The following is a 24,350-nucleotide window of genomic DNA, read 5'->3' as shown; positions in this document are numbered from 1 at the left end:
AAGTAAAAGTAAATTTCACCAAAAAGAATACTAGAAAATTTTACCAAACTTTTAAGCACACACTTGAAGAACATCAGGCACCAAGTATTTGTTTCAAAGATGAAAATGGCAAAATGGGATTAAATAACAAAGGAAATTGTGAAGCTTTACTAATTTTTTTGAAAAGCTGTTAAACTGTCCAGTTCCAACAGTGACACATCAAAATCTAGAAGAAGATTTCACACCAACAGAGTTAGAAATTCATGGAGCCATGAAAACACTCAAAAACAATAAAGCAAGTGGTGAAGACTCAATTACAGCAGAACTATTGAAGTGGTCAGACAAAAACTCATAAAGGATCTACAGCTGCTCTTTGAGAACATTTGGAAAACTGAAAGGAGTCCAGTTGGATGGAAAATAGCATTAATCCACCTACTACATAAAAATGGAGACAAACAAAATGTCAATAATTACAGAGGAGTGTCATTTATGCCAGTGGCATACAAAATATCGAAAATTCCAAAGGAAAGATGCTGTGCAGAACAAATTTTTAACTTAAGGTCAGTAATTCGCCATGAAATATTAACCAGCAAACCAATAATAATGTCATTTACTGATTTCAGGAAAGCATTTCATTGTATAGACAGAGAAACAATAGATAAGGTCATTACAAAATTATGTGTTAAATCAAAATTAGCAAATATAATTCGTGAAACACTAACAGGTACAATATCTTAAGTCAAATTTATGGGAGAAGTATCTCAGCCATTTGAAATAAAAATTGGTAAATCGTGTTCTACAAAAATTGTAAGGATCTGGAATTTGGAGCTAAAGATCACAAAATTTAACCAATACCTCTGGGAAGGAAACAAATGGAATTGAGTTAAGGTTAACTGCTTGGCCTTTGCGGATGAATTTGTAATACTTTCAGGAAACCTCACAGAACAAATTATTCAAATAAACCTTCTGGAAAAAATAGCAAACAGAACTGGTCTTAATCTTTCCGCTGTAAAAACAAAATTCATGACAAATATAAAAAATGCGCCAAAATTCATGGAAACAGAAATAGGTAAAATAGAGCGAATAAATAAATTCAAATGTCTTGGAGAAACTATGCAACAGTATGGACTAGAAAAAACTGCACTAGATGTAAGAATTAATGAAGTGGAAAGAGCATATGGTTGGACTAAAGATATTTACAACAAGAAATGTATGTCTAGAGAAACAAAACTAAAGCACTACGCCACAGTGGTATGACCAGAATGTTTATATGGACCTGAATGTCTAATGATGAACTATGAGATGAATTCACTAAAATATTGGAAAAAAGGATTATTAGAAAAATAATAGGTGCAATAAAAACTACAGATGTTTTGGAAAATTAGAAGTAATGAGGAGATCTAGAAAAATATGGAGAAAATATCTGACATAATAGCCAACCGAAGATTAACTTTTTTTGTACATCTCTACTGAATGGATGGAAACATGCTAACAAAACAAATACTCCTATATTTGTGGGAGAATATATCAACAATAGCATGAATTACTGAAGTAAGGAAAGATCTAGAAAGAAACAACATCAGAGAATCAGAAATAGATGAAAGAAACTGTTTTAAAAGTAAAATAATAAATTTGGAAGGCTTTAAAAGCAGAAGAAATCAAAAATCGGGGACAACATAGACAGAAGAAAGGAAGAGACTTCATGATGAGAAAATGAGGGAATAATGGAGAAACAGGAAACAACAACAAAGTAAGAAGAGGAAATGAGGTTGTTAACATGATCCTAGTTGGCCAATATTACTGTAAAAAAATAAAAAAATGAAAGAAGATGGTAACTGTGTTTGATTTTATATAATAACTGAAAGAAGACAGTAAATGTTTTTGACATTTATTACTGTAAAATTATTCAGGGTTTATGGCCTGAAACATTTTATGCTAGGTTTTTTATAATTTCTTGACATTTATCCACTAGAAGGTTTGGTGTAATGTTATATTTCAATCTGTTATCTTTATTGTTAATAGTCTCTTAAGTATTTTCGATTGATTTGCCCACCGTTTTTTCGGTAAGATCGATCAATCTTTGTGTATAAATCTAGGGTAATTCTTTCACAATAATATTTTTCACTTCATCGATGTTATTGTGATTGTTTTCAATAAGGCCAATTAACTGTCGTTTATTAAGCTCAGAATTATTCTTATAAACTTTCCCTTTTCAGTAATTTCGTAAACATTGTAACCTGTGCAATAAATCTGGGTATGAATGCATTTCATTGCGTTTCATTTATAGAAAGAATATAGATTTTTAAAAAATTAAAACTTTTGTGTTTGAAATGTAGCTCTGAGTTTTTTCCATTTATTTATATACAAAAAATTTAAATTTTTAAAAGTTAAAACGGTTACCTAAAAACGTATCTTTGAGTTCACCTCCGAAAACCGAGTATAATAAATTAAATATAGATAAAAATTTTCAGGTAATACTCTGTGTTGTGAATCGTAAGTTACATACCTATACCATTCATAATGACATATGAAAGTGTATCGTTTGGTATGTTTTCATTAAAAGTGGAACTTAATTTTGTTGATGTTTTTGTGTAGTTAAACACTTTCATTTGCCTAGTCATTATATTGATAGATAATTTTCAGTGTAATATCAAAGTTGTTAACCAATTGTTTTATTCTTTTAAAATCTCGAAAATCGTCATAATCTTTCAAAAAGTTTTCAGTACTTCAAAATTTCATAATTCTTGAGGAAAAACTTCAACTCTGGGCCAGTTTTACAATCACTGGTTAGCAGCCGATTAAACCCTATTCTCGGAATAGCGCTGGAAACGCGCTGCATGAATCCCGAATAATGCTTAACTAGAGAATTAACCTGGAATAAGTTAACCAGAAATTTCTGGCTGGTTAGTGAGCTGAACCGTGAAGTAACTTTTTACGATGGCTGAGATGATGATAGATTCTGACAACAATGAGGAGATATTGCCGGTATTGAACACGAAAATGAGGAAGGCGAGGAAACTAGACGTCACGCCGATTATTTAGAAGAATTCGACGATTCCGTATTTATATGCAGATTTCGTCTGTCAAAGGGAGCTGTACTTCGTCTTTTCAGTGTTGTGCGTGGGAAACTGGTGCATACGACGGACATGTGAGACAATTTCACTGTTTTCTGAAATAATACTCTTTATTTGTTGTAAAGTGCAGCTTTTTCAATACTTCATGCCTGATCCATCATGTTCTTCATGTAAGTTACGCATATTAAAATGACGAATCGTGACAGAATAGTCTAGTTTATGTGGCATTTTTTAAAATTGCTGCAGAAGCGAAATGCACTATTTTGTGTTATTTAGGAGACAGCGGCATAATATACTTAACCAAATCGAAAAACCTTGCCAATTATGTGTACAATTTGCATTAACAGCTTTTTCTGTACGAGCGAAACATCGATTTTTCGTGTTCTAAACCTTTTGACAAAACAGTATTGTCCCAGTCAAATCAATAGCAGAAAATATTGCTCCATTATGTTTTCTGTTAGGAATGCCTCTTTTGTTAACACCACAGCAGTGTCAAAAAACTCTCCACCTTTTATTGAAAACATTAGGATTATAGGCCCATTAATGCTTCAGAGTATGAAGTTTGTCTCCCACCTACCATTATTCACTGAAGCCAGTGAACTATTTGTAATTACTCGGGCTAAGTTTAACACTGCAAGTTTAAGAGGAAAGTAAGTTTATTTTAAATGATGCTTCCCAAGCTATAGAATGTATTTGTTGTTTCTCTGTTATTAGTATTATCCACATAAGCCCACCCATATTTATCATAAAATAATAGCTGTATTTGTATGCTATAAGGACAGAACAGGAATCTAGTTACCTGCATAGTTGTAGCATGTGGAAGAAGTGCTTGGAATGCTATGTTTGTAAATTTCTGTGAATATCAAGTTATTGTCAGTGTTCTCGTTTATGTCAAACTGTAGCTAGGTTACTTAAACTGAAATATCTTCTATTGTCCTTGTCTCAATTACAATTGTTCTGAAATTGATAGATTATTATGATTGTTTAAATTAACGCAAAGTTTGCTAGCACACTAACGTTCTTAGGTCACTAAGCCAAATGTGTAGAAGTACATATTTTTAACTCTTATATTCAATAGCGACAGTTACTTCCCATCTTTTAATGAATGCTTCAGAGCAAAAAACTAATCCACTGCCTAGTATTATTCCCATAGACATGTAAATCATTTGTGTGTACTCAAACTAAGTTTAACATAGTAAAATTAAAAGGGGAAGTACTTTTTCTTAAAAAAAATCTATAGCAGCTAGCTGTTGTATGTTTAGTTATTAGTATTATCCACATAACTACATACATATAAAGTGATTTTCTCTGTGTGATAACATAGGTTCTTTTCGTTCAGTTAACAGGAATCTTTAGTTATTGGATCTGCATAATCATAACAGTGGAAGGAGTGGCTGCAAAACATGATTTTAAATTTCTCTTGAATTGTCTCATGTTATTCTTTTTTTCTTTCAGAAATGATTGTATTCTTCCCATGAACCAGCTACTACACACACTCAAATATTTTACCCCTGGTGATTTCTTTCTATCAATTGGAAACTTGTGTATGACAGTGGACAATAAACGAATGTATATGGATTAATATATTTTTATTCATAAATAATTTGTATTAATTTTTATTTTCTAATCCTGATTTTTAGCTTTCTGATCCTGTTTTAACCCATGCAGTTCTTTCTACCTTCTCTGGTTCTTGTCATGGTACTTTTGAAGCAACACCATCTGCAACTCTGCTAATTCTTTCACATTTCAGTGCCAGTATTTTTATTCTGACAGTTGTAAAGTGACATGACACAAAAGAAAGAAGAACACAATCATGGTGCCAGGCTTCTGGTTACTTCCACTTCTCCTCCCACATTACACACAGGTTATCGAGATATTTGCACAACCCAAAATTATGTATGAAACAATGTCTCCACCATTTATGGTGAAATACAATAACAGCAGTCTCCAGCTTAGTATGTGCCAAACCTACATTTCCACCATAATATTATAAAAAAACAGAATGGATACTTACTGTAAATGTTGGCATCTGTTTCTTTATATATACCCTCAATATAATTAATAATCGTCACATCACAGACAAATGATTTATATATGCCCAAGAACTGCAAAAGCGTTCAATAATTTAGCAACAGTATTTTCTGTAAACACCCATTGCTGCTGTAATGACTGAATCATTCTGAGACATAAATACAACAGCAAGCTAGCCAGTAACACCATTCACAGTTTACAGTCAAATTAAACTCCATGATGTCTATGTTGTCACAGTTCGTTGGAGAGACTGTGAAGACCAACTATTTCACAAAGCAGACAGCATTTCACAGTTGCTTCTATTTATGTGCCTAATTACAATTCACCATCTGTCCTAGAGCTAAGTTTCATCGAATACAAGGTGTAAAAATGTTGCATTTGAATCGAACTGAACTTGGCGTCCTTCTGTTGACAACTTGCGACCGAACCGCCGAATCTTTCCATCAGTAAATGGCGTATGTTCTCAACTGACTCGGTTGTTTTAACCCCCTCCACTGACAGAATGACCCGCTTCCTACTTCCGTATGTATAAAGCCAATACGGACTTGTAGCTGTCACGCCTTTGCGCTTACTGCTACGTATTTTAACTGTAAATAGCTCAGCCCTAATGGTAAGAGGTAGTAGTGAATTCACGTTATTAATCTTTGAAAACAGCACAGCTGCCACAAGCTCAGCTCACTTTTACTCCACTCCTACCCTCGCCATTGCACCACATTAACTAGGTGCTACATGGACCTTGCTAAATTCACTTGCGTATACATTTTTGAGCGTTACTCGCCAGTATTTACCTAATGATTAGCACACTCCTAACCGGACTATTTCCCAAAGAGCTGTGATGATTGAACGGGTTCGATCCACGGCCTACAGTGCCCTACAGTTCACACGGTAACACTGCCTACCTGACCCACTTAACTTGGTAGTGAGCTTATGTATCCAATCACCACTGCTAGCAGCAGTGGGTAATCCTATCAGCACGACGAGAGCAGCAGACTTACTGTCGAATCCTCCTGAAAATACTTATAACTACGGTCGCCAGCTCTGAAGGAGCAAAAGAATAAATCAGTTTTTTGGCTCGTTTCAAAGTGAAACGGCTTGAGTTGAATTTAAACTTAATTCTGAATATTACTATTTCTGATCATTCTAGGTGATTCTACAAAGCAAATACTCTCTCAATTTCTGAGAGTTGGCTTGGTAATTACCACCAAGACAATTTAAGCAACTTAGGTTAACAAACTTCTACCCTTCAACTTATTTAATGATTTTGGGATATTACTCTTTGGACAATTGATATAGAATTAGTTAAGTGACTTTACTTGAAAGGTTACTCAGAAAAATTTAAGTAACTATAAATAGGCGACTCATTCTGGTGTGACCATTGCTCTTTTCAACATTCTTATACGCTAAAGTATTCTACACCCAAAAGAATTGTAAATGAAAGAGGCGATGGTGGCCTCAGTCTGATTTCACTACACTATGTTTCAGGTTACTACACTTTACAATGAACAACATGCGTCGTAATTTTACTCATTACTATATTCTGCCTTCTGCACTTGCACAAAAGAAAACTGGTATTCTCCTTTTACATGTATACGAAGTTCGACTTAACAATTGCAAGCAGTCTTGCCTTGGGTAGACGTGTCGGTGCTGGTGGTGAGATGCATGTGGCTAACGCAGCTCTTCACGCCTCATGCCCTCAATGGTGGTTGGAACTACGAGCTGTAGCTGGCGTATAAGCTACTGCACGTCCGCCATAAAATCTGGGCGCAGGAACTCTTACAATCAGCACCAGTGGCATAGAGACGGCTTCGACAACCATTCGTCGCGTTCTACTCCACAAACGGCGACGATGTTCGCCTCTTCGCTGTTGCACAGTTACGCACGTCCCATCACGTCAACACTCCCCAGGCCCTTTTCTTGTTCAGTCCCTGTGTCTCCAGCTACCTCTAGCTACGCTCGTATCACCAAGAGTGGGGCGTTCCCCTACCACCTTTTCACCGAAATCATTTAGTATTTAAGAATATTTATATTTATTACCCTGGAGTTCATACCAGTCATAATAATTTACTACTAGCGCTTTATAACATTAAATCATACAGTAATAGCTTATAATTACCAAGAAAAAGAGGCAGTGCTAATTCCCAGTTTCGCCAATAGATGGCATCAGGGTGCACTCCCTGGCAGTCTCACACCAGCGCGCCCGTTTCCGACGCGCGGGCTCCAAATTACTGTCAGCCCACCATCATTTCAGTTCCGTTACAAACTCTATCAAATCGGGTACTTCTTGTACACAGTCTGGAACTTATACTTCACATATCGGGCGACAAGAATCAACAGCCCCTACTACCTTTCCTGTGCTTAATATTTACGTGTTTCTTCCTTTAAATAGTAATAATAAATCATTGTATGTCTGCTGTAACTGCTCTGTCGATCTATGTAAAGTCGCTTGTGAATGGAAACTGTTGAAACTAGAAGTGTCATTAGAATACTGCAACATATTTTTGTGAACATTTACCTTTCACATAGAATAAAAGAAACAAAACTATTTACATATTGGTTTACTTTAATATTTATTTATATATTTATTTTCGATCTGGTAGAATCTGTGGTTCATACCCTTCGAGATCCACTATGTTTCTTACTCCCAGGCGTTTGCATGTTAATGGGTACTCTAAATAATAAGCATTCACATTGGGTATGGACACTATTTTAAATGGTCCATTATATATATATTTAAATTTGCTGATCTCGTTTTAATTTCACTTGACTTTTCATGTGTTTTTACAAGAACGAGATCACCTATTTTGAATTTAGGATTCCTTACTTTTTCGTCATGACGACGAATTCTCGCATCTGCTTGTTTTCTCATCTTGTCTTTTACTAAGTTCTTTTTACTATCATAATCTAATTCAACTCTATCTGGAAATTCTAGTAGGTCTTCTACTAGACTTTTACTTCTCGTCTTTTTCAGGATTTCTTCTGGAGTAAATCCAGTGCTCTCGTTTGTTAATGAATTCATGATTTCTTCGAATTCACTCACATACATGCCCCACTTCTTGTGGTTACTATGGCAGTACGTCCTAAATAACCGACCTATCTCACGCATATACACTCCTGGAAATTGAAATAAGAACACCGTGAATTCATTGTCCCAGGAAGGGGAAACTTTATTGACACATTCCTGGGGTCAGATACATCACATGATCACACTGACAGAACCACAGGCACATAGACACAGGCAACAGAGCATGCACAATGTCGGCACTAGTACAGTGTATATCCAACTTTCGCAGCAATGCAGGCTGCTATTCTCCCATGGAGACGATCGTAGAGATACTGGATGTAGTCCTGTGGAACGGCTTGCCATGCCATTTCCACCTGGCGCCTCAGTTGGACCAGCGTTCGTGCTGGACGTGCAGACCACGTGAGACGACGCTTCATCCAGTCCCAAACATGCTCAATGGGGGACAGATCCGGAGATCTTGCTGGCCAGGGTAGTTGACTTACACCTTCTAGAGCACGTTGGGTGGCACGGGATACATGCGGACGTGCATTGTCATGTTGGAACAGCAAGTTCCCTTGCCGGTCTAGGAATGGTAGAACGATGGGTTCGATGACGGTTTGGATGTACCGTGCACTATTCAGTGTCCCCTCGACGATCACCAGTGGTGTACGGCCAGTGTAGGAGATCGCTCCCCACACCATGATGCCGGGTGTTGGCCCTGTGTGCCTCGGTCGTATGCAGTCCTGATTGTGGCGCTCACCTGCACGGCGCCAAACACGCATACGACCATCACTGGCACCAAGGCAGAAGCGACTCTCATCGCTGAAGACGACACGTCTCCATTCGTCCCTCCATTCACGCCTGTCGCGACACCACTGGAGGCAGGCTGCACGATGTTGGGGCGTGAGCGGAAGACGGCCTAACGGTGTGCGGGACCGTAGCCCAGCTTCATGGAGACGGTTGCGAATGGTCCTCGCCGATACCCCAGGAGCAACAGTGTCCCTAATTTGCTGGGAAGTGGCGGTGCGGTCCCCTACGGCACTGCGTAGAATCCTACGGTCTTGGCGTGCATCCGTGCGTCGCTGCGGTCCGGTCCCAGATCGACGGGCACGTGCACCTTCCGCCGACCACTGGCGACAACATCGATGTACTGTGGAGACCTCACGCCCCACGTGTTGAGCAATTCGGCGGTACGTCCACCCGGCCTCCCGCATGCCCACTATACGCCCTCGCTCAAAGTCCGTCAACTGCACATACGGTTCACGTCCACGCTGTCGCGGCATGCTACCAGTGTTAAAGACTGCGATGGAGCTCCGTATGCCACGGCAAACTGGCTGACACTGACGGCGGCGGTGCACAAATGCTGCGCAGCTAGCGCCATTCGACGGCCAACACCGCGGTTCCTGGTGTGTCCGCTGTGCCGTGCGTGTGATCATTGCTTGTACAGCCCTCTCGCAGTGTCCGGAGCAAGTATGGTGGGTCTGACACACCGGTGTCAATGTGTTCTTTTTTCCATTTCCAGGAGTGTATCTTTCTGCCGGATTGCTTGATGGGTGATAAGCTGAGATATGTACCACTTCTACCTGTTTCTCAGTTATCCCATCCTTCCACATTTTTGAGCAAAACTGAACACCATTATCTGATAGTATTCTCTTTGGCTTCCCTACTTTCACAAAATAATCACACACCATTTTATCATACACAGCTCTCGCAGTAGCTTTTCTCAAGGGATATAGCTTTATATACTTTGAGAAAAGTTCAACTGCTACAAATATGTACACAAAACCTCCCATGGTTTTCGATAATGGTCCAAAGATATCTACTGCTACTATTTCTAATACTTCATCAGGTTTTATTGATTGCATGGGCCCTTGATTAGTTGCATTTGTTACTTTCGCCTTTTGGCATAGATCACAAGATCTTATCCTCTGTGCTACCCTTCGTGCCATGTTGTTAAAGGTAATGCATTCATCTAACTTATCAGTACACTTCCGTGCACCACAATGGCCATATGCCAAGTGAACATAATCTATCAGCACTTCAGTGTGTTGTTCCGGCCAACATACTCTCCACTTCCCTGGATTATTTAATCTTTGAAGATACAGTACACCTTTATGTATTTTATATGAAGCCCTTATGTTAGTTGCGTCCGGATTGTCAAACTTGACCTTTACCGACTTGAGTGCATCATCATCACTTTGATATCTTCGCATATTCCGACATATTTCCCTAATTTTTTCTCTTCCTTCCGCTTTTTTGAAGTAATTCACCTCAAAAACATCTTCCCTATTCTTTACACTTTCTAGTGTCTCACATCCTTCCGGTAATCTCGACAAAGCATCCGGTACTGCATGTTCTTTCCCTTTAACATACTTGATTTCTATATCAAATTGTTGTAAAAACAGCGCCCATATGGTCAACCTGTTATGTAACAATCTGCAGTCCTTCAAAAATATTAAAGCTTTGTGGTCTGTATGGACCACAGTCTTATGTCCCCATAAGAAAAGTTGAAATTTTCTAAAACCCCATACTATAGCTAAAGCCTCCTTCTCTGAAACCGTATAGTTTCTTTCGTACTTAGACACTGTTCTACTCGCAAATGCTATTTGTCTATGAGTTTTTTCCCCATCTATCATTACCTCCTGAAATATGGATACTCCCAATCCATAATCTGAACTATCTGTTGCCATGTGGAATGGTTCACACAGGTCAGGGTGCCATAACTTTATGTTTTTAGCCAAATTGTCTTTTAGCTGGTTGAATGCTGTTTCACATTCCTCAGTCCATATATACACACTGTTCTTCTTAAGTAGGTTGTTCAGATGTGGGCTTTCGAACACCTGATCATCCACATACTTACGATAAAAGGAACAAAGTCCTATAAACGACTTTAGTTGTTTTTTATTCTTGGGAGCCGGACAATTTCTTATTGCTTTGATTTTATCGGGATCCTTTTCAATTCCCTCTGGTGTTACTATGTGACCTAAAAACTTTATTTCTTTCTTCACAAACTCGCATTTTTTCAGGTTCAGGGTCATTCCTCCTTTAATTAAAGCTTTGAACACCCTGTCGCATAACTTCATGTGCTCTTCCCATGTCCTTGTAGCAATTAACAGATCATCTACATAAACCGTGATTAGCGAACTAAGTTCACTCCCTAAAATTTTGTCTAAAGCCCGAATGAACACTGAAACGGAAGTATTTAGGCCAAATGGTACCACTGTGAAATGGTAGCATTTGCCATTGAATAAAAATGCCGTGTACTTCCTAGACGCCTCACTTAATGGGATTTGCCAGTATCCTGCAGTTAGGTCTAAACTAGTCATGTACTTTACACCATTAAACTTCTGCAATAAATTATCTATGTTCTCTGGACGATCCAACTCCCTCTTCACTACTTTATTCATAGTACGAGCATCTATCACTATTCGTACACTTCCATCCTTCTTACCTACTATCACCAGTGGGTTATTATATGGGCTAGAACTCCGTTCAATGACCCCACATGAAACCATTTTATCTATTTCTTTTTGAACTGCTTCTTTCTTAGACACGGGTACATTATATGGTGGTTTAAAGAAAGGTTCATGCTCCTCTACCTCCATGCAGTACTCATAATTTATCACTCGTCCCGGTCTGTCCAAAAGTACCTCCTGATTTTCTTTCAGAATTTGCCATAGATCCTCCCTTTGGGCATCAGATAATCCTTCCGTTTTATCCACTACATTTCGAAGGAGTGTCTCCTTATTTCCATCTTCAACTATCTGCCTCACGAGAAACCAATCGAATTTTTGACCTATTCCTGAATCATGATCATCTCTAAATTCTACCCATCCCAGCTGGTTCTCTTCCATTACTCTAGATGATTCAAATGGTATTTCTAATACCGCACTATCAACTTTACAAACTATTATCCCTTTGTCACAATCTATAATTACTTTCTGTTTTATTAACCAGTCAATGCCTAAAATGATCTCGGCACTGAGCTCTGGAACTACTAAAAATGCATTCGAAAATTGCTTGTTTTTTATCTTAAATTCCATCATCACTTGATGTTTAACAGGTTTACTACATTTCCCTGTCGCCCCTATCACTTTAACACCTGTTACTGGCATCATGACTACTCCTCATTGCTCTTTGATCATCTCAAAAAATGCGTGCGAAATAGCACTTATTTGAGCACCCGTATCCAACAATACATATAAATCGTACCCACATATATTAATGGACATGATTGTTTGCATCCTATTGTCCTCTTTCATACTTTCTTTATCTTCCCATAATAAATCCTTATCCACCGTCAAGTCTTGCCATATTATTTTTCCGGTTTTTATACTGACCATTCCATCTGGAGGTTTCTTTCCCCTTTTCATCCTAAATTCTTTCACCGCTTTTTCCAATAGTCCTTCGTATAGGCTCTTTAATGTCATCTCGTTCTCATTCGAATCTGTCATGCCTGAACTCTCGGTTGCGGAATCGGAAACTTCCTCTACTTCTTTTTCTCCCTGGATGCTTTCTGATGATTCTGACAATAATTCCTCCTCCTTAGAAATATGACCTTCTTCGGATTCAAATAATTCTTGCAAATTATAATCCATTTCTCTACTTTCCCTTTGTTGGATAGTGCATTCGCCACTCTTACTTTCATTATTTTCCCCTACTAATGGAATTCCAGTCTCACTCAACTCATTTGCTTCAGTACTACAGGGATCACAACACTCTTTCTCTTGGTTAGATACACTTTCTCTAATTTCTCTAAAAGAATCTTCATCACAGTCATGTACTCTTGCTGTCACTAGGTACACATCATAATCGGTATGGCTCTCTAACACTGTCATATTCGGGTCCAAATTAATCACTTGAGTGGAAGATCTTTCTAATTGTGCTGGCTGGCTTTTGAGCTGATGTACATATTCTGCATACGAGGTAATTTCTGAATCGGCATGCGTCTCTGCACTATGCCCCTTTTTCTTATCCACCCTTCCCTCTTTAATTACTTCTCGATGCGATTCGTCGACTATTCGTACGAACCTTTTACCATAAGTCACATCACTCCTACCTTGCCCCTGCCTCTCTGCACAGTTGCCATCCCTACCGACAAACAACGCCTTCTCTGACTCTTCCTTCATCAATTCGTCACTCTGACCTCGAATTGTACTTATTTCATTCACGTGAGCCTTCACATCCGACCGATATTCTTTTCCTACTTCATTTCCCTTAATAATTCCTCTCTGCTCTCTCTCCTCTGTTTGTATCCCTGCATTATACTTCGCAAAGTTTCGTTTATGTAACTGCTCTTCAGGCGAACGACGCACTATCCTACTATAGTACTGACTACTCCGATCTTCCCTATATTTGGGCCATTTCTTTCTTTCCGCGCGCGTTAGGCCCTTGACCTGCGCGGTATTTAGTTTTCCTGATTTTGATAATGCATCCCGTTTCCCTGATAGTGTCCTCTCCCTCGCTGAGAGTTACCTCCTCGACCTCTCCCTCTCATCATGTTAATTTGCGGTTCATTCCTACCACCTTTTACTATTCCATTCTGATTTCTGAAACCTCGAAACTCTCTAGTTTCACGCCACCTATCTTCATTCTCGATTTTTTCTAAAAATTCATCGAATGTTCGATGAGTGCCTCCTACATACCGCTTTGAATCGTCAGGTAGCTTTTTCCACAACTCCCACACTATCTCCGATTCTGATCTACGATCTTTAAGATACTCCAAACGCTTGAACCATCCTTCACAGTATTCTTTCATGAGCCCACGCCCATGTTCTGGCATTCTGGCGATAACGAATTCTCTCCACAACCTATCTCTCTGTTGTGTGCTCCAGAATTCCTCAAGGAACTTTTCTTTGAAGTCTGTAAACTTCAAATTGTCGATATCCAAATTCAATCCCCAACGTTTAGCATGACCTGCTAAAGCGTCTATTACTAAATTAATTTTTTCTTTATCCGACATGTCTGTTGGTAAGACACGTTCACAATTTTTTATAAAATCCATTGGATGCCATCCACCTTGTTTCTTTTGAGGATCGTATTTTTCCTTCCTACTCAGTATTTCTGATTTTTGCATTACCAATGGGATACCACTACAGTTAAGGAACGTCTGATTCTGAACTTGCTGACTTAACAATTTTATCTCATTACGCAGTGTATTTTCCTGCTCCTGCACACATGCATCAAAACTCAACATGGTATTGCGCAGTGTTTCAATATCAGCTGCCGTTTCTCCAACAATCTCTTTCTTTACAACTGGTACTATCACCTGTAATTTACTTTCAATTGTCGGTTCTAATTTTTCACTAACCAAAGGTTCCACTGATTTCTCTATTCTCTGAATTTCGGTATCAAATCTTTTCTCTATTTCTGTGACTTTTCTCTGAACATTTGTTATTTCAGCCCTAATGCTATTTACTGATTTGTTTACCTCTGTGATACGATGGCTTTGCGTATTCAAAACATCTAAACTGGCTTTTATTTTACCAGATAGGTTTTCATCCAGTTGGGATATATGACTAGCCATTTCTGCTTTCAAACTAGCATTCCCTTCTCGAATTTGCGCCATCATCCTATTTAACAAACTTGTTAATTCCATATCCTCTCCCTTGTGACTTGCATCCACAGATACATTGGGTTCACTTTTCACTACCTTTGGTTTCACTTCCCGTTCCTCCTGTTTTGTGGGTGTGGATTCATCTATAGGATTTTCCAACCCTACAACAGTATCTATGGTCCCTAACTCTGGGTCTGACCTTGTAATGTTTTCGTCTTGCTTGTTACTATTCGACTCCATCTTATGCTGGGGTATTTCGTGCCTAATAGAAATGTTTATTAAACCAAGTACTACTTGTTTAACTCCTACTATTGGACTTTCTTTTGCTGCTTTGCAGGTTGTCGTCTTGAACTTACCAATTGTGGTATATTTGTCTACAACAGAATTTTAAATTTAAAATTTTCTTGAAACTACAAGTTTATATAAAACACTTTTATTGCAGCCATTATTCTACAAACTTGGTAAGTCCTGTCACGGTCGCCACATGCGACCGAATCGCCGAATCTTTCCATCAGTAAATGGGGTATGTTCTCAACTGACTCGGTTGTTTTAACCCCCTCCACTGACAGAATGACCCGCTTCCTACTTCCGTATGTATAAAGCCAATACGGACTTGTAGCTGTCACGCCTTTGCGCTTACTGCTACGTATTTTAACTGTAAATAGCTCAGCCCTAATGGTAAGAGGTAGTAGTGAATTCACGTTATTAATCTTTGAAAACAGCACAGCTGCCACAAGCTCAGCTCACTTTTACTCCACTCCTACCCTCGCCATTGCACCACATTAACTAGGTGCTACATGGACCTTGCTAAATTCACTTGCGTATACATTTTTGACCGTTACTCGCCAGTATTTACCTAATGATTAGCACACTCCTAACCGGACTATTTCCCAAAGAGCTGTGATGATTGAACGGGTTCGATCCACGGCCTACAGTGCCCTACAGTTCACACGGTAACACTGCCTACCTGACCCACTTAACTTGGTAGTGAGCTTATGTATCCAATCACCACTGCTAGCAGCAGTGGGTAATCCTATCAGCACGACGAGAGCAGCAGACTTACCGTCGAATCCTCCTGAAAATACTTATAACTACGGTCGCCAGCTCTGAAGGAGCAAAAGAATAAATCAGTTTTTTGGCTCGTTTCAAAGTGAAACGGCTTGAGTTGAATTTAAACTTAATTCTGAATATTACTATTTCTGATCATTCTAGGTGATTCTACAAAGCAAATACTCTCTCAATTTCTGAGAGTTGGCTTGGTAATTACCACCAAGACAATTTAAGCAACTTAGGTTAACAAACTTCTACCCTTCAACTTATTTAATGATTTTGGGATATTACTCTTTGGACAATTGATATAGAATTAGTTAAGTGACTTTACTTGAAAGGTTACTCAGAAAAATTTAAGTAACTATAAATAGGAGACTCATTCTGGTGTGACCATTGCTCTTTTCAACATTCTTATACGCTAAAGTATTCTACACCCAAAAGAATTGTAAATGAAAGAGGCGATGGTGGCCTCAGTCTGATTTCACTACACTATGTTTCAGGTTACTACACTTTACAATGAACAACATGCGTCGTAATTTTACTCATTACTATATTCTGCCTTCTGCACTTGCACAAAAGAAAACTGGTATTCTCCTTTTACATGTATGCGAAGTTCGACTTAACAATTGCAAGCAGTCTTGCCTTGGGTAGACGTGTCGGTGCTGGTGGTGAGATGCATGTGGCTAACGCAGCTCTTCACGCCTCATGCCCTCAATGGTGGTTGGAACTACGAGCTGTAGCTGGCGTATAAGCTACTGCACGTCCGCCATAAAATCTGGGCGCAAGAACTCTTACAATCAGCACCAGTGGCATAGAGACGGCTTCGACAACCATTCGTCGCGTTCTACTCCACAAACGGCGACGATGTTCGCCTCTTCGCTGTTGCACAGTTACGCACGTCCCATCACGTCAACACTCCCCAGGCCCTTTTCTTGTTCAGTCCCTGTGTCTCCAGCTACCTCTAGCTACGCTCGTATCACCAAGAGTGGGGCATTCCCCTACCACCTTTTCACCGAAATCATTTAGTATTTAAGAATATTTATATTTATTACCCTGGAGTTCATACCAGTCATAATAATTTACTACTAGCGCTTTATAACATTAAATCATACAGTAATAGCTTATAATTACCAAGAAAAAGAATACATTTGACTCCGAGAGCTTAGTGCATTGTCTGAGAGGCAGTGCTAATTCCCAGTTTCGTCAATAGATGGCATCAGGGTGCACTCCCTGGCAGTCTCACACCAGCGCGCCCGTTTCCGACGCGCGGGCTCCAAATTACTGTCAGCCCACCATCATTTCAGTTCCGTTACAAACTCTATCAAATCGGGTACTTCTTGTACACAGTCTGGAACTTATACTTCACATATCGGGCGACAAGAATCAACAGCCCCTACTACCTTTCCTGTGCTTAATATTTACGTGTTTCTTCCTTTAAATAGTAATAATAAATCATTGTATGTCTGCTGTAACTGCTCTGTCGATCTATGTAAAGTCGCTTGTGAATGGAAACTGTTGAATATTTTTTCGTATACTTTATTCAGAAATCTAGGAAGATCTCTTAGTGGTCAAATAAGAAATAGCCAATCATTTAGCTAAATTCAAGATAGGAAGTTATACATATATGTACCTTACTAGTTTAGTTAAATGTTTTGCACTAATATTTTCAATGAATGAGACTGCAACAGTGTCTGTGTTTTCTATTATACTCTTGAACTCATTCACAATATCTACCAGCCTCAAGGTATCTTCAAGCGAAAAGTTTTGCATTCTGGAACGTTTATCACTCCATGCTATTTCTAGACACCGCTAATACATAAATATGAAATGACGTACGCAATAATGCCCAGAGTGCTCTTAAGTTGTCGCTAACTTAACTCGACATGAACGCCATTATGGGAATAACTAACAGTGCAGTAAAATGACGATGTATACTGCATTCCGTATTACTCAGTGGTTAGCCTGTTCCAAGGTAAGCTATCCCGAGATTGTACAACTGGCCCTCTATCATTCTTTATATACAATTTTTGTAACGTAACATGATCAGATAAAGAAGAATCAATTAACTGATTACTTTTTCGTTTCTTTTGGAAAATAACAAAACAAAAAGAAGGCATATCAAATTCTAAAAATTATAATAATTAGTAACATATAGATCAAATTTTCTTTTTCCACTTAATTTCGCAGTTTCAGTAGTTTTAGATTCAAAGAAAGATTCGGGAATTTTCGGTTTTTGCACCCTTTCTTTTTCCAGTTCAAGTGAATATTGCAGTTAACAAGTATTGCAATCGATTTTACTACACTTTTATTTTTTTTTGGAAGTGTAGCTTTTATTTCAACTCCAGATTAATTTTTATCAAACATCTAAGAGCAGATCACCAGAACCTGAACTCAGAGCGAAAATTAGTGTTAAATCTTCTTCCTAAACTACTTTTTTGTAATCTTTGAAAAATATACCAAAAAATTCTAATGAATAAAGTACTCCCCTTTTTTGCTTTTTATTTTTCGTTTATTAAGAATATGTCCTTCCATAATTAATTCATTTGATAGAAACGAAGGTAATCGGATTAGAACCTATGTAGAAATGAATGGATATGTATTCTGGACAGAATGTTGAATCCTTCTTAGATTGCAATAACTTTAAACAGTTTTTCTAAAAAATTAATTTTTATTAGGTTTTCCATTGTAAATTGGATAATCTTATCCCTCACTCCCAATAATACTGAAGTTGAAATACAATAGTGAATGATTATGATGAATAAATCAGTCTCCAATATTAACATTAATTTTAATTTCCATGTTTTGAATATTTAAATTACTTTTGTTTTTTTTATTTAAGGGAAAAAAGAAACACTGGAAACCTTCAATATTATTCATTTAAGGGAAAAATCATTTTTAAAATAACTGTAACATTTGAACTGTAAAGTTCAATCGTTATTTTCGTCAGTTACAGTAATTTATAAATTCTGAATACTATCAAAAATTGGTTCATTTATAACATATTTTGGTTCATAAATTATTGATCCTCCAAATTCAGCATTTGTTTTAAGTGGAGAAATAATATTAGTTTCTCATTGAAAATGATCAGTATTTCTCACAAACATTCCGTTGTTTAGGTTAAACTTTGTATTTATTATTTCAAATGATATTATTTTTGGTAAATTACTGCCAACTGTTTTTGCATAAGTTCAATAATTAGACCATTAAAACCCAAAATTTGATCAATACTGTCTTTTTAATCCAAAATTACTCTTTCAGTAGTAACTCTATTTAAAATTTTACATTCTGTATATGTATACTGGGTTTTCTGAATGAATATTCTTTTCAAACTTTTTCAAACTATATTGACCAACAGGAATTTCTATTATATCTTTATAGCAATACTGCTAATTATTTTTCAATATAACATTTCCTGCTAGGAAAGTTGTATATAAACCATCTAGTGAAACAGTTTCATAAGTATTTCTGAGGGGTAGATGCATTCTTTTTTTTAAGGCCAGATGAATTATCACTCAACTGGAAAAGACACCTCATTTATTATTAATAAGAATTACATAAATAAATGAAACCTCATTCTGAATCGAAAACAAGAATACCCGAAAAGAGACCGATTAATAAACAAAGGTAAGCCTCTACTGAGTTATATTTGGTGCTCGATAATTACTCCAACCAATTTTGGAAAACCACATTAATAATCAATAATTATATTCTAGCACCTGGACAGTTTAAATGAAATAAAATCGCTCACTTGAATATTTATTCTAAAAGGTAAGATCAACCAAAATATTAAGAATTAATAAAAAAGGTGTGAGAAATTGAAAATAAATTTGATGAAAAGATATAGTTTGAGAATATTTTACTGAGAGATAGATATAAAGGAAGAGGTTGTTTTCATTTAAGTCAAACATATTCATAAATACCAAAAGAATTAGTGATAATCTCACTATTATAAATATTTTGAAAATAATCATATAATGTTAAAATAAAAATGTAAAGCATAATTGATCATTGTTTTTTACCTTCAATAAATGTTTACAAAATACAATCATCCTTCAAAGTAAGACATAAATGTTGTTAAAACAGCTAGAGGAATTGGAAAAATAAAAGAAATGTTAAAAAAGAGTTAAAAATGGAAAAACAAGCAAGAACAGGAATGAAAAAAATAGAAAACAAGCTATTGTTGATACAGTCTAATGTATAGGAGGAAAAGTTTTTAAAAAATTGAAGAAAATAAAGAACTAGACAAACAATTGGTTCATTTAATCAAATTATTTAGAAAAATTTAACAACACTCCCCTAATTAAACAACATGAAAGTTAACAGTGTTATTGTACGTTAAGGGAATCAGAAATAACGTTTTTATGGAATTATGAAGAGTTTAAAAACAGAAAAAGTTAAAAACAAAGATTTAAAAAAATATATATTTGTGTAATAATATTAGAAACCACAGTTAAAATACAGATTTTGGATTAAGACCTGTTGGCACTTTTAAATATATTGGTAAATAATCAGTTGTAGTCAATGGCAAAACTTAAGAAATGGCGATAAAGAATATGAGAATACACATCGATTAATGAATCTTTTAACAAAAAACAGATTACTGTTTATGATTTGTAAGGGGCGTTGAAGGCGAAACGAGTGAGAGGAAAAACCACAGAAACCAGTGCCTGTATGATAGAAGTATAGACCCTGGCCGTAGAGACACTTTTCCCACTGTGTCACAAGGTGGTGAATGGCTGTCTCATAACATTTCTTGTTCTGCAATGTTAACCAGTTCCACACCTGCAGCTGGGCGTCGTCGTCCGATGTGAATCTTTTGCCCCTATGCTGACATTCTTCTTTGACCAAGATGGTTCCCTTGTGATTCAATTCCTGGAGCATGGGACAACAGTGAATGCCCAGCATTATTCGCATACATTGACCACCCTTCATCAAGCGATGAAATCAAAACGACCTGGTAATCTCACCCGTGGGGTCATCCTGCTCCACGACAATGCAAGGCCTCATATGGCCAACACAGTCGCGGCACTCCTGTAGAAATTCAAATGGGAAGTTCTCAGCCAGCCTCCATACAGTCTGGACCTCTCTCCTTATGATTCCGCCATTTTTGGTAACTTTAAAAAGACTCTGAGTGGCAAACGATTCACATCACCTTATGTCACAGTGGGAGAAGCGTCTCAACAGCCAGGGTGAAAACTTCTAACATAAAGGTACCGGTTTCTGTAATTATGTCTCTGTCTCATTTCTTTTTAGATGCCCCTAATGCATAAGAAATTTGATTCTGTTGATTGACAATATTAAGTTCAAATGCAGTATCTAACGAAAACATTCAAATAAAATAAATAAAGGAAATAAATAAAATAAATCGATAAAAGCAATTGTTGAAAAATATTTACCTAGTTTTCTGAAAGAAATGTTGGCGTTTCATTAGAAAAAAATGGTGAAGGTTTAGTGGAGAAATATAAAGAAAAACCAGTCGAATATGAATAAATGAACGACTTTCGTAAGTTAACCAATAGATTAACGGTTAACCATGGTGTTGAAATATCTGGAAATAAAAATTATCACAATGAAAAATTTGGAATAACAAAAACTAACAAATAAATTTAGTGAGTTTATAATTAATAATCCAAAAGAATTTCATACTTAGCTTTCGAACAGTCTTACTGTTATGTAAATCAGAACAATATGGAAAGGGATTAGTTAATACTTTAATTAATAAATTACCTTTTAATTTGATATATTTCTGGTTAAAATTATTGTGGTCCTGGAACAAGATTCAAAGAAACATTATCAAGAAGTGATAAGAGAATTAATCTATTAGACAAAGCTTGTAACAAACATAAAATTTTTGTAAAAATAATAAAGATTTGGAACGAAACAAGAATCTGATAAAGAACTTCAGTTAACTGCAAAAGAGAGAATGTATTCTGCTGATTCTTTGATTGGTGAAAAATTGGCTTCTACATTGGTTAGAGGAAATGGAAAATTATGAATAGGTATTGAAACTGATGAAAATGGATGGTGTCTATAAAATCATTTTTAATTTTTTAACCCGTATAGATGAATACCATTACTACAGATAATACTGTACTTCCAAGAAGTGAAATTAATGGAAATCAATTAAAGTTAAATTAAACAGTGAATAATAAAGCAGTATCGATAATTTTTAAGTGATACTCAAAAAAAGAGAAATAAAGAAATCGGTATAAATTTACTCATTGCATTAGGACTTTTGTTGCAAAAAAATTGTTGAATATCAGTTGCAAAATAGGAGAAGCTTTTAGATTAACAAAACATGAAGGTGGATTTTTACCAGTTGTATTGGCTTCTTTGGATACAATTGGTTTGTTAATTGAGGGTAGTTTTTAGCTTGTTTCATCTGTTCATAAAATAGAAAAAATGATAAAAAGTTAAAAGAAAAAAAGAAGTAATTTTACGATAGAAAAGAAAGGAACAGGACTGAAAAAAGTAAAACAAATCTGCAAATAATCAAAAAAGTAATAATTATTTACTTAATTTTGATATTGAAGAATTATATGGTGTAGTAGGTAACATATGAGCTGGAAGAATTAGTTAAACAGTTAAAAATTAAACACTTTTGTGGGGCATTCATGGGTGATCAATTACCTGATAAAACATTGGAAAGAGCATGTGTAATCATTAATTTAGACATTATTGGTACTCACTATAGTTTTATAATTATAAATCGAAAGTTATGAAATTTGCTTTCAATATGTTTGACAGAAATATACCAAAAGAAATAGTAAATTATTTAGATATTTACTTATAAGTCAAATGGTTAAAAATTTAATGAAATTGTAATTTTAATACATGGACGTTTTTAGAAATAAGATTTAGCCTGAAGACACTAGAGAATTAGAAAAAATCAAAGAGTTTCAATCATTAGAATCGAAAATTAACAAAGAATGATTAAGATGATAAAGGTATTAGAGTCAGCAATCAAAGGTATTCAGTCACTAGAACCGAAAATTAAGGATGAATTATCTAATCTTTGTATGATGATAAAGATAATACAATCAAAAATCAAATATATTCAATCACAACAGCCGAAAATTAAGAAAGAATTAGAGTTAGAATTGAAGAATTAAAAGGTGCATTATAGTTTTGAAAAACAAAATTTAAAGATAACAGAAGTTTTCAGTCATCAGTAAACTCAAAACTAGAAAACTCGGTTAAACAGTTTAATAAAGAATTAGTTAAAATTTCTAAAAAAATTACAAATTATATTGATTTTAAGGGTAGCAGATTAGTTGAAGTAAAAGACCCAAAAAAGGTTATGGCTTCTAAAAAAAGTACAAATTATATTGATTTTAAGGGTAGCAGATTAGTTGAAGTAAAAGATCCAAAAAAGCTTATGACTTTGTTAACAAACAGTATTTAGAAAAATAATTAACCAGTCTTGTTTCTAAACCTTAATACATGAGTACTTTAATGTAGTTCAACAATTAAGTCACTAAAACGTAAAATAATGAAAAGATTAAAGAACTTAATAAAACTAATGTAACTAATTACTTTACAAAAATGGAACTTGAACAATTTTTTTCAGATTACTTCTCAAAGACAGATTAACTAAAATACATAAATCAAATGTAATGTTTAAATTAAAATCTGTGATACGCAAACGATTGAATTTTCATTTATAAAAGGAACGAACAAAAGACATTTTTTCAATGAGTATGACTTTATTCTTAAGAAAATTAATGTTACTGGTGAAAATGTAAATAAAAGATTATCTTTAAACGATTTTGGTGTTTCCATAAGGGTGCTTTATAATCTTCATGAAATGACTCTTACTAATCAATCATTAAAAATCATACATAAATCAAGTTTTCTAATTGCAAGATTAAAAGATTGTGTTAAAACTGTTCCAGTACATGTAAAAATAATTTTATTTGATGAGCTATTGTTACAATCAAATGAAGACGAATGATTACAACTATAATTATTAAACCAATGTATTTATTAAACTTGAATAATAAATTTAACATATTCGTTCTCAATCCTTTTTCATTTGTTTAATATTTTAGCGATTATTCAAACGGTCTTTTAAGTCAAGAATTTAAAATTTAACTGTTAAAATTTTATATTTTAATTGATTTTTCAAAGTGAGCCATATGTATACTACTCTCCCCAAGGTGTTTCTTCAATTCTAAACTTTGAATTAAAACCTGTTTGTCATCAGCAGTGGCATGAACCCCGATTTCTATCCTTGCATCGTCATTTGCGTTAATGGTGGTTGCCTGTGCTTGGAGTATCTCATTTTGGGAGGTTAACTCTTTATTTGTCTCTAACATCCTGATTAATTTTCTTCTATTCATTAGTTCTTTTGTATTAATCGCTCTGCTTGTTCTTGAAAAGCTTCCTCCAGATTCAACATGGCGACAGATTCAAGTGTTCGTAATATTACTGTGCGCGAAAATTACAGCTCCGTAGTGAAAAACAGTCATTATGTGAATGATAATGGTGTCACAACAAAATTAAATGAACGTATTATCAGCCTACAGAAAATTGTCGAAGTGCTTCTGTCATAAAGAAATTTCATGGCTCAAGGAAGAAAATTATGATCTCCGACCAAAACAAGCTACGTGCTACACGCGGGACTCGGTGCAAAACATTTCGCCTGCTTCCAAAAACT

General features: G+C 36.0%; 1 protein-coding gene across 1 annotated transcript in view; it reads right to left on the bottom strand.

Annotated features, from left to right (window-relative positions):
• LOC124716754 overlaps positions 1 to 24,009 on the bottom strand; it is a 29,529-nt gene extending 5,520 nt beyond the window's left edge. The window contains exons 1-3 of the mRNA XM_047243297.1: positions 23,841 to 24,009; positions 14,165 to 15,015; positions 12,474 to 13,481 (exon numbers count right to left, since the gene is read on the bottom strand). Coding sequence (XP_047099253.1) covers positions 12,474 to 13,481; positions 14,165 to 15,015; positions 23,841 to 24,009 — 2,028 coding nt within the window. The remainder of the gene's footprint in view (positions 1 to 12,473; positions 13,482 to 14,164; positions 15,016 to 23,840) is intronic.
• Positions 24,010 to 24,350: the final 341 nt, after the last annotated feature.

This window comes from Schistocerca piceifrons, chromosome 9, assembly GCF_021461385.2.
Source record: "Schistocerca piceifrons isolate TAMUIC-IGC-003096 chromosome 9, iqSchPice1.1, whole genome shotgun sequence".
Lineage (NCBI taxonomy): Eukaryota > Metazoa > Arthropoda > Insecta > Orthoptera > Acrididae > Schistocerca > Schistocerca piceifrons.
This window is presented reverse-complemented; position numbering and strand designations above follow the sequence as displayed.